Source organism: Xiphophorus maculatus, chromosome 2, assembly GCF_002775205.1.
Source record: "Xiphophorus maculatus strain JP 163 A chromosome 2, X_maculatus-5.0-male, whole genome shotgun sequence".
Classification (NCBI taxonomy): domain Eukaryota; kingdom Metazoa; phylum Chordata; class Actinopteri; order Cyprinodontiformes; family Poeciliidae; genus Xiphophorus; species Xiphophorus maculatus.
In genome coordinates, this window is record NC_036444.1 from 9,034,137 (window position 1) to 9,053,633 (window position 19,497).

The 19,497-nt window shown below is 39.0% G+C and overlaps 1 protein-coding gene across 1 annotated transcript; it reads left to right on the plus strand.

The window, feature by feature from the left end:
* Nucleotides 1-34: 34 nt before the first annotated feature.
* On the plus strand, nt 35-19,267 carry LOC102222677 (proprotein convertase subtilisin/kexin type 5-like). The gene is made up of 16 exons (XM_023348118.1): nt 35-308; nt 2,753-2,956; nt 3,038-3,106; nt 3,259-3,298; nt 7,350-7,495; nt 8,728-8,922; nt 11,551-11,637; nt 11,743-11,941; nt 12,024-12,247; nt 12,330-12,572; nt 13,610-13,855; nt 16,611-16,806; nt 17,082-17,287; nt 17,453-17,553; nt 18,615-18,786; nt 18,875-19,267. Exons 1-16 carry the CDS (start codon nt 122-124, stop codon nt 19,243-19,245), a joined length of 2,886 nt encoding a protein of 961 aa, XP_023203886.1. The 5' UTR covers nt 35-121; the 3' UTR covers nt 19,246-19,267.
* Nucleotides 19,268-19,497: the final 230 nt, after the last annotated feature.

The following is a 19,497-nucleotide window of genomic DNA, read 5'->3' on the forward strand; positions in this document are numbered from 1 at the left end:
ACACACATCCACACACATCCATCAGACAGCCAGCGCACCTGCAGCGCGGACATTGCGTCTCTCTCAGACCTCCCTCTTCGCCGCTTTCCCCCACTTTCACTCGTAGTACTAGAGCGCAGCCATGAGCTCCATCTCCGCGCTCATCTTCCTCTTCCTCTTCTTTTTGTGCGCTGGATTTATTGGATGTAAACCCTCGTCGTCTTGTCCGAGCGGGCAGTTTCTGCTTAAAAACCAGTGCGTCCTGTGTCATCCCACCTGCTCCGAGTGCGACGGACATGAGCTGTTTGACTGCACTACCTGTGGAGTTTGTGAGTGAGCGATTTTTCCTTAAATGACCTGAACTGGGAATCAGCGTTAAACTGATAGCTTTGTCAAATGAAAGATGAGGGTTAAACTTATTAATTTCCCCCAGAGCCACTTTTCTATGGTTCACCTTTACTATATAAAGGTCTCATTATTTAAAGTCGCAATATATCCAGAAATGTAGACTTTCCATTGCTTTCCCCCCCTAGTTTCTGTTCGTTGTTGTGTCTCTTGTCCTCTAAATGCCACCCAAGTTCAACAATCCTAGTTATCCTTTTTTTTCAAAGGGGCACTATTTAATGGTTAACAAAGCTGAGTGCTTTGTGTTGGAGAAGGGACATGGTCTATCCTTCCCTCTTGTTAAACATTCAAAGAAAAACCATAAAAGTTGCTGATGTTTCTACCTGAGGGGCAAAAAAATGTAGGTGCAAACATTTCACTGTCTACTTTTCAGAGTGTAATTTGATCATCTCATAATGGAGCCTTTGTTAATCAAACGGGAAATATACGAAGTTGTATTGACTAAAAGTAGGATTCTTGTGACAGGGTTGTGGCTGTCTATTAAAAATATGCATTTGATGAGGAAAACAGTGGGGATAAAAAAAAAAAATATGGCTGACACAGGTGCAGCTACAAGCCCAATGTAGTGTGAAAAATTAACATTAAACACATTAGGATTTCTCTTGATAAATATATTTCTGAAAAACTACTGATGTGAAATTCACTCCAGATGTCAGTCACAACCCAAGTGATTTTCACAAGATAACTACTGAACAAAAATTTTAATTGAAATTATTCAGTGCTTCACAAGGAAACCATTTTTTTGATACCTACTGCCTTTGCCATATAGTCTGTCGGATGCATTGTGCAGGTGTGATTTTCATCAGTTCCTGCTCAGAAACTGTCTTTAAACTACCTTAAAGAAAATCTTTAAGGATGGGCTTTTCCATGCACATTGACGTTCAGTTCTTTCCATAGAATTTATGTTCAGTGGCTGAAAGGGTCAATGTTTGAAGTTTTATTTTATTTTCAGTTTTATTGGGTCTGTGTTTGGAATCATTGGCTTGTTAAAGAAATCGATATCAAGATAATAAACTGCAGTCAATCCCTTTATTCAATTACTTAAGTTTACCAGTACTACGTAGATAAATAGCTCAAAGCTGTGATGTTCCTGCCTCCAAATTTCTCTGCTGGTTCGGGGGTTTAAGGCTGATGTGGGGTGCCATTGTTCCTGGTGTGCAGTGACATCTAATTACATACTGTGGTATACTTTGGCTCAGATACTATTGGATAAATAATAAATCAATTTCACTATTTATCCAAGTTGTCTGCAGCAAATTTCAAACAGGCTTTTAGATACTCTTTCTTTGGTTAATGGTCAGGGCAGTTGAATGTATTACTTATTGTTATCATGATCAAACAGTGCCAGCTAATTTCAGATCTTTCTGAAGCTCTTTGCATTGCCTTTGGGTGTTGGTTGATTCTGCAGTCTAACGTCTTATAAGAAACACTTGGTCATGACTGTTTTAAAAGGAAACCGTTTTTTTTCCCTTCACTGATTATGTTCTCAATAGAGCATCCAGAAATTTGGGAACACAACATGTCTATAACAATACATCTACTATATTTTGCAACAATGAGGAGGACTAAAAAGTGCTCTTTGGTTTTACCCATCATGACATGCACTTGTGACATAGCTTTGTAAAGAGGAGACTTTTCATAGTCCATCATGATTAAAACAGCTAATGTGAATTTGCACTGACAAGAAGTTGGATTTAATTCCAATTACTGACAGATCTTAACTATTTTTAGTGTTCCATATCTTTTTGCAACTTCTTTTCATCACATGTTCAATACCTATTCCCTTTACCTGTCCATTCTGCTACACAAAACTTGATTCATGGAATTTTTTGTTTTGGTTCCTATCTCTGTGTTTATTTTGAGTACTGCCATCTGTTGCGAATTTTATGTCAATAGGACCGTAAAAAATATATTGACTGAAATAAAATTATTAGTGTGCAGAATACTTATTTTCCACACTGTAACAATAATAAGCCTCTGAATGAGGCTCTGAGCCTGATTACTCTCATTTGAAGCATCACCAATCAGTCTCTCTGCAGCAATCTGTTAGCTGTGGTCAATATGTTTGAGATGCAGTCATTGCATGCTGCTGTTATCCCATTTTATTACTCATCTGATTGATTCCCGGAACGTCCTGGTCCTTAATCATTCACACTGATTCGCTCGGTGAGCTTTTCCATCTGTTTTAGTGACAAATACTGAACATCTCTGCAGCAACTGTGCTGCGTCATCTTTCTTTTATACCTTGAATTGCATTTATGCCCTCATTTATTGTCAGAAACATAATGATTTATGCATCTTTATTAGCAATAATAATACAATATCGGCTTCAAGGCTGTAGGTTGAGCGTCTTCCTCTTCCTCCACAGATGAAGACGGACAGGAGCGTTTCCTGCACCAAGGTCGCTGTCGGACGCACTGCCCCAGGGGATTTTACCCTGACAGGGGTCACTATGTCTGCCTGCCCTGCATAGCCAATTGTGAACTCTGCACAGATGGCAATTTGTGTGCCAAATGCCGGGAACACTACAAACTTCAGAATGGGGTCTGCCAACCAGCGCTGTGTGGCATAGGTAAAAAGGTGAAGCAGAGTCAGTGTTTAGGCTGTACCTTGATAGAAAGACCTTTATTGTTGCTGGTCTTGTGTGTTTCAGGACGGATGCTGGACCCCGATACAGGAGAGTGTATCAACTGTGAAATGGCCTGCAAAACGTGTTCTACAGGTAAACAGACTTTTTTTTTGTTTGGTCCCCATTCTCTTACCCCTCATGTAAAAAAGTATTCTTACATAAGGGGTGATGATTTTGGTGGAAAGTGCCGTTTGCTTCTTCGTCTGAATTCTAATTAATCCCCTTTTCTCCTTTGTACTGAGAAGACCCTGAGATTTGCAGCAGCTGCGTTCAAGGTTACTTTCTGTGAGTCTTTTATCTTCCTTCAGCGTTTTTATTCAATAAGTAAAATTTCCATTACTTACATGTTTGCTGTTAGAAAAGTCAGACATTGGGGTGTGATTATAACCTGTAACAGAAATGCTGCACCAGTTTATACCCAAAGCTTTTTTTTTAATCATGAAGAAAGAATTATTGCAGTTCTCAAACTCTTTTGTCTTGCGCACTATGTCTTGTAAAAGTAATCACGCTCCTTGATCTTTTTCAATTTTTTTATGTAACAACTGCAGATGTTGCAGACCAACACAAAAGCTGGGCATGAAAGGAAAATTGTGTGCATTTTTTTTTTTACAGCTTAATGTTTGAAAAAGTGTGAGCGGAACAATAGCTTTCTTCTTGTCACTCTCTCATAAAGGTCATATTTGTGAAGTCACCATTTTAAAAAATTGCCCCGCCTTTAGATGATGTTTGTTCAAAAATATTTTTTAAATATTTTTGAACAGAAAAGTTGTATATATATTAAAAAGTAAAATACACACTGGTTAAATTACACAATGCAGAAGGAAGTATTTTAAATTTGTTTTTGTAAAAAAAAAGAAACATGAAAAGCACGTGTCACATTAATGTGATATGCTACTTTGTGTTGGGTCCATATCTGTTTTTTCTTATTTCCATAAATATGGAAATGACTCTGGTGGCAAGTTCTTTTTTTCTCCTTTGTAGATGTTTTCTCTTTATTCTTAGATCTAAAAGTAGGAAAAACTAATAAAATAAATCATTCTTACCTTATAACTTAACATTTTAAACTCAATTTGTAAATGTTTCATGTTTGATAAACAAATTTTATTTTATTTCAAAGAATGCAAAAATGTTTAGACTACAAACGGCTGTCACATAATCCTAATAAAATACATTAAATTTGTTGAATTGAATGGGGCTTGAATACTTTTGCAATTCACTGTGTTTTGCTCTAAGATGTTTATCTTAGGGCTGCATGCTGTTTCAGTTGTTAATGGCGTTGCTTTGGAACAAAAATGTCCTGGATTTGAATCCTTGTCTGAGGTATTTGAATGTTCTCCACATACATATGTTCTCTGTCAGTACTCTTCCTCCAACTGTCAAAAATTATACATGGCAACTTAATTGTTCTCACTGAGTGAGTGAGTGTGTGCATCTGTGATTGTTTGTCATGTGTGTCTCTGTGTTGCTTTGTGTTGGACTACTGACATGTCTAGGGTTCACCTCAACAGTGACCACTGAAGACAGGCAGGATCACAAGGGGGCAGTCAGTGGGTGAGAGGCTGGGGACATTCTGGGCAGGTGGCCAGTCTTTCTCAGTGCAACCAGCGCTGGAAAACAATTATGCATGCACACAAATACATCGAGCGGTAATTTACAGTGGGCAGTGGTCCTAATATGTGTGTTTTTCCCCAATTGAAGGAAGCTGAAGTAACCAGAGAGAACCTATGCATGCATGAGGAGAATGTGCAAACCCGTAAACTCCTCTGAGCAGCTAACTGAACAGACTGGATTCAAACCCAGAAACTTCTTCTTACTCTTAAATCTTACTGTTTTGTTTAAAAAATATATCTTAGCCTCTGTAAATGGTAACATTCCATACCATTTTCTGAACACTTCAGTTGAATTGCCTTCTTTATATCACAGGAACACTTTGCCTGGATTTCTGTTTACAGCAACTTATCACTTATACCCAATGAGAGAAACTGGTTTAAGAGCTTGAACAGAACACCAATTGTGTACTTCCCCCCCGAGTTTAGGCCTCCTGGTATGATGTGAGTCAGGTTACCTTCCACTTTCAGTCACAAGCTGTTACCTGAAACTCAGTTTGAGCTTAGAAGAGACCTAACAGAGCATGTTATGAAGAAGAGGAGTAGAACACAGAGAAACAAATACATGAATACCAGACTTTACCAACTTCCTGTGTGAATGACAGGAGATTATGTCTTAAATGAAATTCTCCACTTACCTCTTTTCACAGGTTTGCAGAGATACTCAGTCTTTCTCAGTGCATGTAGCTGAGTCAGACTAATGACTTTAAAAATGTAAAATGACAGACCATCTCAGTAATTCCTGTAGCCACAGTTATTATTGCATCTACCATGGGTAGCACAAACCAATAAAAGAAATCCAATAAACTATGAGTCAATCGTAAAGTGAAAGAGCCACCTCTCTGGGATAGATTGTGACAGTTCCCGGTGCTTTAAGAGCTGCCGATATTTGAGTTTCTGCTTTCAGCCGCAAAGTAAAAATGTTAAAGGTTTTGAAGATGGACATTTTTGGTGTAACTATGAATCCCTGGGGCCTGTGTCACTGTTGAATAAAACACTTGCTATTGGACAAAATCTCAGCATGATGGATGCTTGGTATTTGTTGGCATTTATCTTTCTCCCTAAGGCGCCAACGAAGTGCAGCTAAACTGGAAAATTGCTGTGCTCAATTCGGAATATAGCTTAAACCACTCATTTTAGGAATTTTATTTAAAAAAATATGCACAAGCTAAAGTGTAGTTACACCAGTTAGCAACAAAATCATGTGGTAAAAGACCTAAATGAAAGTTGCAAGGGATTGCTAATGTGCTCTCCTGGAATGCATAGGCTAATATTTGCAGATAGGGTTTCTTAAACATCCCACAGATTCTCAAGCAGAGCATCATCTCCTAGCTTTGAGACAGACCCTTGGTCTCCATCTGCAGCTATTGTGAGTGAGCTGATGGATGTGGTGTGGCGTCTCCAGCTGTTCTTCCTCAAACAGATACCACATCTTATCACCAAACCCACAGCAACGCAGTTGGAAGTGCAGCTTGGACTGTCAGTGGCCATATTCTGTCATAGAGGAACTTGTCAAAACAGGCAGGAAGAGGGGGTTCTATTACAAAAGCTGGGGAATAATTAATAGGCACAGGCTGCATATGAGCTACAGTAATTAGTTTTACTTAACATAGAAAAGCAACAGTTATTCTGATCCTTCCACGTACACAAAAAAAAATCAAAAGGATTGTCTGAATTCAAAAAGTATGATACTTTCTTGCCTATTGCATTTTTATAGATAAACACACTGCAAAATTTGTATTTTTCTGACATTTTGAATTTTATTACCTAACCCTAACCCTAACCCTAACCCTATATCAATAAAACAGATGGGTGTTGCTCCTTTAGTTTCCAAAACAAGACTACCAATGATTTTTGTGTCTGGAAATTATTCCCAAGCCATCACATTTGTAATTTTTTGTAAGCATGGCCAAAGTGTAACAGCTTTTGTTCTGCCAGACTGTGACTGTGTAGTGACAGATGGGGGAGGGGTGTTCTGACTTACTCTCTAGTTCATAGCTGAAGAAAACATAAGGCACTCCCCTAAGTTCAATGACATCCCAGTAAAATGACTTCAAACTATTAGAATGATTTGATTTACATTTTTAAACCAGCCCATGCTTAGCAGTAGCCAATTTTAAATTATTTGCTAATCTTTTTAAGTTTAATTTAAATTTGCTTAAAAATGGCAAATTTACGTTTTAATTTTTAAGCTTAAAATTGCAACTTAAACAAGAGATTCAAGCTCTCAGAGAACAGAATGAGAAACCATTTTTTACTTTCTGTTAGAAAAAAATGCTCCTCTTTCTAAGCTGTCATACTATTGTCTGAATGAATAAAGCTTTTGAAGGAGCAGTGCATTGAAGTCAACAATGCAGCTGCAGGTGTGCCATGGACTGACACAGGGCATGTTAAGGTCCCTGGTTTCCAATTCATCTAGTCTCAAAGTTGAGTGTGCTGTAGCCGCTTGCAACAGCAGTCACCTTCATCACTGTGAAAACAGCAGCTGTTTTCCATGGCCTGTTTCTTCCTGCACTTTCACCAACGCAAAAAAAGAAAGGAGAAAAAAAAGAAGAAACTTCATCTTGTTTAAAAAGCATGACAGTTAAAAGTCAAACGGTCATTAACCAATTACAAATACTTGGAGCGAGACAATTAACTTTCTAATTATTATGGATTTTTAATCTATTGGATGCAGATGAATATTTGGAATGGCATTTGGTGGTATTTGAATGAACCATTCCTTACAGTTTCAGACAGAAATGCCGCAGACACTGCCCTCAGAGCACCTACGAGGACCACGTCGGTGGAGTCTGTCTGTCCTGTCCAGCGCCATGTGAGGACTGTAGTACCAACACCCGCTGTCTCGCCTGCCAGCCGGGTTACTTCCTGAACGGTACTACTGCAAAAACATATATATTTCCTTTACTCCTTAATTTAAAAAAATGAGAGTGAAGTGCAAGTGACAGATCCTGACAGTTCTTATTATTGAAAAGAGCTTGGTTTAGTTTGTGTCTCTGAGCATTTATCCTTATTATAAACAAATAATGGCACTCCTGAGTCTTCATTTGGTTTGCAAATAAGGTGAGTGTCAGCAAATCTGGGAGGAAAAGATATGCAAATGTATGGTTTATGCAAAGAATGAATTAGCAGTGCGCTGTTCTCTATCAGCAATAAGCTTAGAGACTTATTGTAGAAAAAAACGAGGAGAAAAAAGGTTTAATATTAATAAAGATGAGCAAGTGTTCTGTCACTTTGTTCAATTGGACAACTGGGTGTCCTTTGGAATATATAATTTGGAATATATAATTTTATTATGTGTAACCGCAAGGTTCAGCCTTAAGATGGCTGTTGTGGTTGTATGTCCAGTAGAATTTGGAGAAAAAGCAACTCTGAAGAAGCAAATGAGAAATTTAAATTGTTGCTTTTTTTTAAGAGGAACTACAATACTGTGAAAAACTAGTGACACTATTACAGATTTCTTTTGTTTTTCTTAGTATCACAGCTAAATGTTTTAGATCAGAGTTTTTCAAAGTAGGGTTCACAGCTCCCTCAGGGACCACCAGAGGGGCCTCAGAAAGCTGGAGCAAAGATGAGGGGGAAAAAAAGGAATCTTATATTATTTTAAATCATACATTTTAATCTGTTTTTAAACCATAAATAAATAATTTATTGAAATGTTTTTTGTCATGCTCATCTGTCTGATTGGGTGCCAGTCAAATTTATCGGCAAGATAGCACAGCAAACGCAAAATGGAAAAAGTTTCTTACAAGAAAAAAACTGAAGGAACAGCCCTGCTGGGAAGGACACTGCTGATTTTATTGTTTAGGTTGATTTGGAATTTTTTTTTTATTTCCTAATTATTAAAAACTACTTTAATTATTTACTGTGTTCATTTTTGTCTGCAAAAAAAAATAAATAAATAAAAAATTGCTTAGTGACATCTAAATAAGGGACACAAAAAGTCACAAACAGAACAACTCTAAAGGTAGTAAATACTTGCTCAAATTTCTACATGACTGATATTATTTATATTTAAGCAGTTGAGTTTCAAAGTATTCATATATTGTATCATTAGTACTATTTATGTTCAGTGGAATAAAGCCACTTTATTTTTTGCTGTTTCAGGAGAGGAGTGTATAAAACAGTGTCCATCGCAAACCTTCAGTGACTCCAGTGGGTGGCGCTGTCAGCTTTGCCACAGCTCGTGCCAGACCTGTCATGGGCCTCATTCTACAGACTGTAATCTCTGTCTGAGTGGGAATCTGCCTCTGCATGGACAGTGTCCCCAGGTTAACTGCCCACTTGGCCAGTATTTTGATGGTAAGTAGAAAAACCAATATAAAACTTAATTTAATTTGGCTAATGATGAAAGTAAGCTAGCTTGCTGAAGAAAAAAAAGGCCTGAGTCCAGATTTGATGATGAGAGTTGTTAAGTAGCATTAGAAGGATGCAGTAATCAAGGTGCTTCACCATCACATTCTGCTCATTGCTGCTAAACATAAATCAGGACCATAGATGCTGTAAATCAGAAGGGTTTGTGAAACAAAGAGAGAACACAAGGTCAATAGTTTATCAGTTTCAGCTCTGACCTTGTACCAACCAGTGTGTCCTATTAGTACGTTTCTTTGTGTTGACAATTCCAAAGAGTTTCATTAATTATCAATAAACTGCCTTTGACATAATTGATGACAAATATCTAACACAGCCAAATCTTGACTTTCAAAGGAAATCAATGTGTGTAGAATATGATTAACTAAATTACTGACTGGTGCAGATTTCTAATTGAAATGTCTTTTCATGTACAGTTCTTACACTCATTTTTATTTGTACTCCTTTCTATTTCCATTTAATGTGTTGGTCAACATTTCCTAATCTTTAACCATTTTAAATTAAGTGGTGCAAATGTCCAACTGAAGTTTTTAGTATTTTGACATGTTTTATCAGCATCCTATTTTATGAATAAAGTCAGAGAAGTGTCCCCAGCCCAGCCTAAGGCTGGAAAAGATGGCACAGCTGATGGAAGAGGGCACACATGGGCTGGGCAACACACAAGATATCTAAAGGTCTGCTCATGTTTCTCCAGTCAGATTGGATGAAGAATGTCTATGAATAACAATTTTCAAGTCTTGCCACAAACTTTGAAGTGGTTTCCTGGAAGGTGAACACTACTGTAGTTTCCAGTGTTATGCAGCCTTTCCAGATTTTCATCCAGGCTAGGAAACAAGGGAAAGTCAAAACAGAAGATAACCCTTCATGCCAACAATAAAAATACAAGTGTCTATTGCATTCACAAACATCAACATATTATATATGTTACAGCCAGAACATTGCATCAGTTTAAAAATGTACCGCAAACCTCTTTTATCTAACTGTCTAAATTCTTGCGCACTCATTGTAACCTGCATTTGTCATTTGTTGGATCGGAACCAACACCATAAATGACATTTTAATCTACAGCGGATCTTTATTTTTATTTATATTCAATAACAGCAAGTGTTTGACATTTTAGAATTGGGTAACTTTATATGCCAGTGAGCTGTACGGGATTCCCAGTTATAAAGTGAGGCAGAGCGAGCAAAGTAACAGAACAGCCAGTTAACGCATCAGCACAAAACTGAACGTAGATCACAAAGATAACATCTTACATTCTTGATTGATCTGTGAGTAAAAACAAATTTCTTTGTCCTTCGGTTGGTATTAAAGTTCATACTGACATTAAACTCTTACTCTTCCTAGTAAGAGAACTTCTGAAGCCACTTTATTATTGAAATGGTAGCCACTCTTTTCTGATTTTTATTTCTTACAATTTACTGCACGATTGCATACTACTTTTATGTTTGTTCATCATGTAAAATATCAGAAAACCTCATCGAAGCTTGTGGTTATACTGTAGCTTAATATGAAAACTTTGAGAAGAATTTGTAATTTAACAAGAAGCTCTAAATGTGATGCTGCTTAAATATTGTTAGATTCGACTGTTGGCACGGACAGTTTAGTCTTTGTTCTATCAGTTCAGATGACTTTGCCTCTCCTCTCATGGTTCTGCAGCCCTTTTACTGCCAGCAGGATGTCATGTGCCTTTTCATGAGGAATGGCTTCTGTGCGCATTATAAAAGCCTGATTAGTCCCGAGCTACAGTGATAATTGCTTTTCTGCAAAGGTTCTTGTGAAACTCCGCTGGCTACCTGTCAGGTCGAGGCCCTTCATCACCAATTAGACACCTCCGGGAAGTCTGCTCCAGACCTTTCCACTGTGCTTTTATTACTCTGAATACTGTGTAAAATTTTCTCCCGTCTTTCCCAAAATCTTTGCTTCAACACAAACGGAAGACCTTTCAAAAGGTCTCCAAATGGTGTGTGCCATCATAAATATGTCCATTGATTCTTTCTGGGTGAAACTGGACACCAATTAAGTTGTAAAACCATCTCCAGTCAGGGTCTGTTTTGCAAGCAAAATACAGAATTTGACTTAACTTTAACAAATTGTTCTTCATGAATTATTGCATTTTTTCTCCTTATTTTATATCCTAGAAAATCTGTACGTCATGAGATCATTTTTTCTTTTTTTTTTGATTGATATATCTACAGTGAAGAATACAGAGAACAAGGGGGGAAATGAACGCACAATAACACACAAGTATATCTATGCAAATGCCATACAAATGTTACAGGTAAAATAACAAATACAAACATACACAGAGAAACAAAAGCGTGTAAGAGCCAGAGGTACCACTGTTAGATGTCATGTGTTTCAGGAAAAGGTTTTCTGCAAATGTTCATAAATTTGATGCGTTTCTTATTTTTCAGTAGATCATTTGTTGCAGGTTTCATGTACTTTGTCATCAATTGTGCTCGGAAAGTACCCTCCGTTTTAGCAGGCTATGCTGCCCTCTACTGGTCGTAAAAACTGAAACGTTTGGCACTTATTTTTTACGTGTTCAATTTTCAGGGAAATTTGGTGGTTGCCACTCGTGCGACCCATCCTGTAAGACCTGCTTCGGCCCACAGGCGCTGGATTGTTCCTCCTGTTTCCAAGGTGCGAATATTAACTGTTCACTACCACTGCAGGTTGGAACATGATTGGAACACTGCAAACATGCATATTTTTACACTTCATGTTTACATTTGTGTAATTTCACAGGGTATTTCTTGGACCTGGAGAGTTCTTGTGTAGAACAATGTCCATCGGGCTCTTATGCGAACCCTGCCACCCGGCTGTGCGAAGACTGCTCACCAAACTGCGAGGACTGCGTAGACACCAGTGATAATTGCATCAGCTGCCCAAAAGGCAGCAACACATTTTTCCTGCACCAAGGCCGGTGTTGGTCAAATTGCCCAGAGTAAGCAGTATGGTGAATAATATAGATGAGCTGTTGTTTCCTCTACATGCGCTGTCAAATGTCTTCCTTGCTTTACATTCAGGGGTTTGTTTGAGACTCCAGACGGTTCATGTGAGGCCTGTGATAGTTCCTGCCTGACTTGCGATGAGAACAAGTCTCAGTGTCTCTCCTGTCCTGATGGCCACTACTTGGAGAGCGGCACATGTAGACTGAACTGTTCACTGCGGGCATACCCAGCGGAAGACGGTACCTGCAGACGCTGTCCTCCCCACTGTGATGTCTGCTCCGATGACAGAACCTGTTTCAGTGAGTTATTAGATCTGTTCTAGATTATTGCCAAAGCGCAATCTTGTGCAGTTCTGATTCTCACCTTGTCTCCATCTTACAGAATGTACGTTCCTCTACTTGATGCTAAATAGTGTGTGCAAAGCCAGCTGTCCCATGGGTTATTATGAGGACATGGAGGAGGGCCTGTGCACTCAGTGCCACCCTACCTGTGGCAGCTGTTCTGGACCGCTGACGGATGACTGTGAGACCTGCTCAACCTTCAGTCCCAAGCTCTATAAAGGTTCATGTCTCAAAGACTGCCCTGTGGGTACCTACTATGAGACATCAGCTGTGGAGTGCCAGGGTAAGCTTCCAAACTCAATTTCATGATCTTTGCTGTCTGTGTTTTAAAGGGATTAATACCTTTTCAACATTTCCACAGTTTTTTACATGACAACCTGAAATTTCAGGGCATTTTATTCAAACTTTACTTGATAGACCAACATTAAGCATTCCATCATTCTAAATGAAAAAGGTTGCATGTTTTTTAATACCTTTTTCACAAATAAAATTCTGAAAAGAACGCTGTGCATTTATAAACAATTTCCTTTGCTATCGCTAAATACAGTGAAGTGAAACCAGTTGCCTTGCAAGTTTATGAAACAAGTGTCCATTAATAAGTGTAGCATTTAATCTCAATACAAATCCAGCTGTGACTCTGTGGAGTCTCCAAAGCCGTCAGACATGAAAATTGATTTTCTCTTTCAGTCTCTGTCCCATCTGACCGACTAGAGCTCATTTGTAAAGAAGAACTGGCAACATTTGGTAGAGACAAACTTGAAAAACAGTCACTGCAGAGAAAGGTGGTTGATAAAATATTATCCAGGGGATAAAACAAATTCACTACTCATTTTTCAGAGTTAAATTTGTAAAAATTTAAACTATGTATAATTTTTCACTTTGCACATCATGTATGACTTTGGGTTGGTCTTTTAGAAAAACTACTATATTTGACAACATTCCTATATTATGTTGTATCATATATTACAAAATAAGAGGAGAAAGAAAAGACAGCATTACTCAGTTTTTCTATAACTTGTTTAAGCAGAAAAAAAAACTTTTTTATCCAGTCCACAATTCCTAGCATATTTTTTTTGATTAAACATTTTTTTCCTAATCAAAATCTAAATTGATTTGGAAGCTTGAAATACCAAAAGTAACTGTAATACCAATAAGAAATAGATTTGCTTGTAAAACTTTGTCTACTTGTCATTTAAGTGTTTGTAGCTTATAGAAGGTCATGTAACAATAAGCTCTTAGCGTTAAGTCACTTCCTCTTTCTTATATAACAGCAGTGACGATATTTCACCAGTACACACTAACTTGGTTGCGTATCTTCAGAATGCCACCAGACTTGTATGAGCTGCAGTGGTCCAGACCCAAACCAGTGCACCCAGTGCGAGAGGGGACTGGTGCTGGATCCCAGCACCTTGCTGTGTGGCGTCACAGGAGACGAGACGTGCCCGACGAGAACGTACCTCCACGACGACCAGTTCACTTGCATGGGCTGCCACAAGCACTGTTACTCCTGCCAGGGCCCCGGCAGTGATGAATGTTTGACCTGTGCTGTCCCCAAATACCTTCATAGTGAGTGTTTTCCACCAATGTTGAGATTCTCAAAGGAATGTGATATATATGCAACACATATGACCAATAAGTAACTGATTACTTCAAGTCAGTTGAGGTTACTACATTTGGATACACTGAGATAAACATTGTTGCAAAAGTCATGATGGTTATGTAATGGTTTTGTAGGGTTCTGATTAATTTTGAATTATGGTATTTGGGGTAATGGTTGTAACGGTGGTAGGAGTTCGTTCTGCAATCAGCAGGTTGCTGGTTTTAACCCTGCTCTGCTGTTATGTCCTACTTCACCCACCTTGAACTGCTGGTAGTAGTCAGAGGGCCTGGTGGCGCCTGCTGGCATGACAGCCTCACTTCTATCAGACTGCCCCAGGGCAGCTATTGGTGCTATTTTGTTTAAGATTCTTCTCAGAGTTTGCATACTAACAATGATGTCATCCACAATATGCAGCAGTATCACATTGTGAGTATCTCTCCATGTTTTAGACCAAGAGTGTAGTAAAACTTGAGCAAGACTTGTAAATTACTCATTATACTACCCATTACTCTGCAATAAAAGCAGTGAAAAGACACCATCTGGATGACAATATTACATTTATACAATATTATTATCAAGTTTATTCAAGATAATTGTCACATTTGCACAATATATTATAACGTTTGTGCAATATAATTATCGTGTTACAATGTGATGGTCTTCAAAAATATATTTTCTTCCGTGACAGCACTACGCTTACACAAAAACCAGACACTACGCTTACATAAAAAATGCTTACATAAAAACCAGCTCTAACATTGCTGCCGTCACAAGAGGATGTCCTTTATTTAATTTTCGGTTGACGTCCTGTGGTTTAGTTCAGGAACATCTTTGTAAGCTTAAGCTGAGCTACCACTTTGTTTGTAGAGAGTATTTTACTTCAGGTGGGTCATCCTCTGCTAAAGAGATTAAAAATATACACATTACGTTCCCTCCTTTCATCAGACACCAATAAATGACCCAAACTCAACTGTCCAAACTGAAACAGACCACTTAAACCAGGGGTGGGCAATCCTGGTCCTCGAGGGCCGGTGTCCTGCAACTCTTAGATGTCTCCCTGGTCCAACACACTTGAATCCAATAGCTGAATCACCTCCTAAGTGCAGTCAAGTTCTCCAGAGTCCTGCTAATGACCTCATTATTTGACTCAGGTGTGTTGAAGTAGAGATGCATCTAAAAGTTGCAGGAGACCGGCCCTCGAGGCCTGGAGTTGCCCACCCCTGACTTAAACTGTCAAAACTTTCAGCTATCCTCAAACCAACTCAGCCTATTTGTACAGCAGTTGTCAAATGAACAAGTTCTTTACACAGCAAATAAAACTTAGAAACGACATGCTTGCAATTTCCGATGAATTTAGCTTCTGTTTACATTTGATAGGTCTACAAAGCTGCAAGGCTATGTTTAATGTTTTCACACTCAAGTTCTGCATTTGGCTAAATAACAACGTGTTGTTATACTGAAAGTTTTGCTCTACTTAACTTTGAAAGATGACTTGGTCTTGAAATGCTTTTTAACCATACACAATTCACTATAAATTCAGAACCCTCAGAAAAAAAATCTAATTACATAAGACTGAAAATGAAGGATTTTTAATGCAGAAAGGTTGTTCTGGGTCTGGGACCATTATGGGGAAGACTGCTGACTTGGCAGTTGTCAAGTACAGTAATTACTAAAGAAGCCCTGTGGTCACAGTGTGCTGTATCCCACAATATAAATTCAAAATTGAGTGGAAGGACAAAGTGTGTAGATAGAAGATACACAAGCACCAGCCTTAAGAGGATTGTGCAGCAAAGTTGATTTAAGAGTTTGGAGAATATTCACGAGGTGTGGACTGGAGCTGGGGTTTCGTGCTTGTGATAACCACTCCAGAGACGATATAAGCATCTTACCTAGAGTGAGAAGAAAAAGGACGTGGGTTTTGCTCAGTGGAACAAAGAACTCTTTTCAGATGAAATTTAATTTGCATTTCATTTGGTCAGTGATGATTTGTGAAGTTGTCATCTGCTGGTGTTGTTTCTGTCAGCATCACAGCTATCTGTCTGGAAACTTTTGAACACTTCAGATCTCCCTTTACAGAAATATTAATTAACTTCAAACTTTTACTAGCTGGAAGCCAGAATTATCAAAATTACCAGAAATAAATATTTGAAATATACCACTCACTGTGTAATGTACCATGTTACTTATTGAATTACATTATAAAAACAAATTTCTTTTTTGCTGATATTCTATTTTGCTGAGATCTTAATGGATTCTTCCTGACTACTAACCAAAGGAAACATGCCCAAGAACATAATTTATAAAAAGAAAATAACTTCCAATGAGTTTATTGGAAACGAATTTGGCTAGACCATCATTAGACATTTCCTCTAATGATGAGATTGGAAGGAAATCAGGAGAGGGAGAGTTGATCCCAGATTAGTGGGAGAGCAGTGGTGTACAAATGTGATAACTTTGTCAACATAGTATCTACTGTACAATTTTATTTATTTTTATTGATGTTTTTTTTCCCTAAATTTCTGTTGCAGTCAAGGATAAGAACAATATATTTTTCAGTATTTTAAAGGGTTGGAAAGATGAGTAATGGATGCTGAATTCTGTTTTTAAATTACACAATGAAGATGAGAGCTGAGAACGGGTAAAGAGAACAGGAGCAGAGAACATATAGAAATGATTCAAATATGTGAACTGGCATCCAGTGTTCTTTATTTTCTCCTCCAGACAGCAGCTGTGTGGATGAATGTCCTGCTGCTACGTACTCCACAAGGCACGAAGCTGACGGACAGGAGCTGGGATTCTGTTCGCCCTGTGACCGTGTTTGCTCCAGCTGCACTGGGGCATCACCTCGAGACTGCCTGACCTGCTCTGTGGGATACCTGCGGCTCTTCCAGCTCTGCGTCCTCCATTGCCCCACCGGGTACAAAACTGAAGCTCAACCTGATTGTTTTTAATCTGCACTGAAAGGCTATGATCCAAATATCACACCGTGTGTCTGATTTGGAAGTCACATTCTTAGAATGTAATTTTGACTGAGTGGCTCCCTGTTCGGTGGACTCCTACATATTGAGCCAAATTGATCCTAATTCATCTGATTCTCTGTTGCACATATAATCTGACACATATCTAATTACTTTTTGATGAATAATGTTTTTTGAATCAAATTATCCATTTGTCATTTATGTGTTTCTTCAGGTATTACAAACAGGGCTCTCGCTGCCAAAAATGTGACCCGTCCTGCGAGCTGTGCACAGGGCCGGGGCCAGAGTCCTGCCGGGCCTGTCTCCCTCCTCTCCTGGAGCTGAAAGGCACCAAGCTGTGTGTCGAACGCTGCCCGCACCGCTTCCATCAGGTCAATGACCTCTGCAAACAGTGCCATACCAGCTGTCAGACCTGCACAGGTACAGACATCTCAAGCTGTAGCATTTTTTTGTTCCTGTTCGAGTGAACAGTAGGCTGTATTGTTGAATCGAGTTTGTCTTTCTAGTATGTCAATGTTTGTAAGTAAATTTTCCCCATTTGCATAAGATTTTCAGATTAGTTATACAGTGTACATGTGATTTCAGACTCCTCGCCTCAAGGCTGCTTGACGTGTGACTGGGGTAGCACTTTGAAGGACAGTGTCTGTTACCCACGCTGTGAGGAGGGGCAGTACTTTTCAAAAATGGTGAGCTCACACTTAAAATGGTCAGAAGTACTCTGTAAGACTGCCTAATATTACATTTCTTCCTGAACAGGAAAAGCTGTCTTGTTCAAATTTTGTTTGGTGGGAGAGGCAAAAATACAAGCATGAATCTGTAGGATTAAAAAAAAAACATTACTGTAAAGTAAATCTACAGTTTTTTGCAAAAGTATTATTTATCAGCTTACAACCACGGTCTTCATTTTATTTTATTAGCATTTAATGTGATAAACCAAGACAAAGTAGTGAATAATTATGAAAGGAAACAACACATTGTTTTACTTTTTTTTTGTATGTAGTTAAATGTTAATATAAATACAGATATTCTGTGAAGGTTTGAAGCATCAAAATGAAGACCAAGGAACTGCAGAGTTTGCTTATGAAAAAGAATCTTGAGTTCTGAAAATCACCAAAGGAGCAGTTGAGATCCGCAGCTCAAGCAGACTCTGCTGACAGCTCAACTTTTAGTTGTGCCTTCTATAAATCTGTTCTTTATGGAAAAGTATGAAGCACTAAGTTATCATTGAAGAAAAGAAGTTATAAGGTGTGTAAGCTTACATGTCATGTGGATGAAGGAGCTCTTATATGATAGACCAACAAGTATTTCTGGCCTACATGGGAGATGCTTTGTGTGTCCAAAACACATAAACACTGCGCTAAAATGTAGCGGTGGCAACATCATGCTGTGGGGATGCTTCTCTTTGTGGCTTTGTGGGGACAGGGAAGCTGGCCAGAGTTGACAAGAAGATGGATGGCGCTCTAATTTACACGGCATTCCTGGAGGAAATCATTGAAGAGACTGTAAATACTTACGACTGGGAAAGACTTTCATTTTCCAGCAGGATCAAAATCCAAAACATACAGAGTTAAACTGGAATGGGTTTGATCAAACCCCAAAAGGCTTTTGGCAGTTACATGACAAAAGATGGAAATGTTTAAGGGGCATAAAAGAAGTGACTAGTAGTTATTGAACCACTCTGCTCTCCTTTCAGTGTATTGCTCTGTGTATCATGTGCTGTGCAATGACGCGTGCTGCTGTTTGGTAGGAAACCTGTGAGCTTTGTGACAGCTCCTGCAGGCACTGCGTCGGCCCCAGACCTGACCAGTGTCTGACCTGTCACGCAGACTTCGCCCTCCATGCTGTAGAGAACCGTTGCTCCCGCTGCTGTCAGGCTGCAGGGAATCACACCAACTGCTGTGTTTGTGACACTCGCTCAGGTAAACATGCCAGCCACCCAAAGCATTTCAGGATTGTTTTGATAGGGAAAAAGAACTGTATTAGTGTTATCTTTTTTCTCTTCCCTAGCTCTTTGTGTGGAGGCTCCTCTGTCCAGGCCTGGAGATCACAAGGAGTTGGACACAAATATGTCCTCGCGGGCTTTAAAGCACACCTCAGCTGCTGTGCCCGTTGCCCTGCTGCTGGCAGCCGGTCTGGCGCTGGCGGTCTTTGCCTTGGTTAAGGCACATTCCAGGAGGAGGCTTTGCTGGAGCCAAAGCTACGAGAGACTGAGTGGGAGTGGCGGCATCAACATGCCACACGGCGTGCCCGAGCCTGACAGCGGCGATGAGGTAGATGTGGTTTACACCAGCCGAGGCGGATCAGTTTATAGACGCTACAGCTTCATCCTTGAGCAGGACACAGACGCAGACCAAGATGTCATCGGAAATCAGTCTTAGATGCATCCATGCCAAGGTGTACTATCACTGAATGATTATAACTGTAAAGTTTGGTTTAAAAAAGTAGTTTAGTTTATGTTTAGAAAGACATGGAGATGCATTTACAGATGTTTACATGTAATCATAGTGTTAATTTTGAGGCTTTTAATGATTATTTGAACAAGATTTTGTTTAAAGTTAAAATAATTTTTAAAACAAGAGCTGCATGCACAAGTTTGAATTTGTGGTGGAATTTCTCTTCTCCGAGTATCA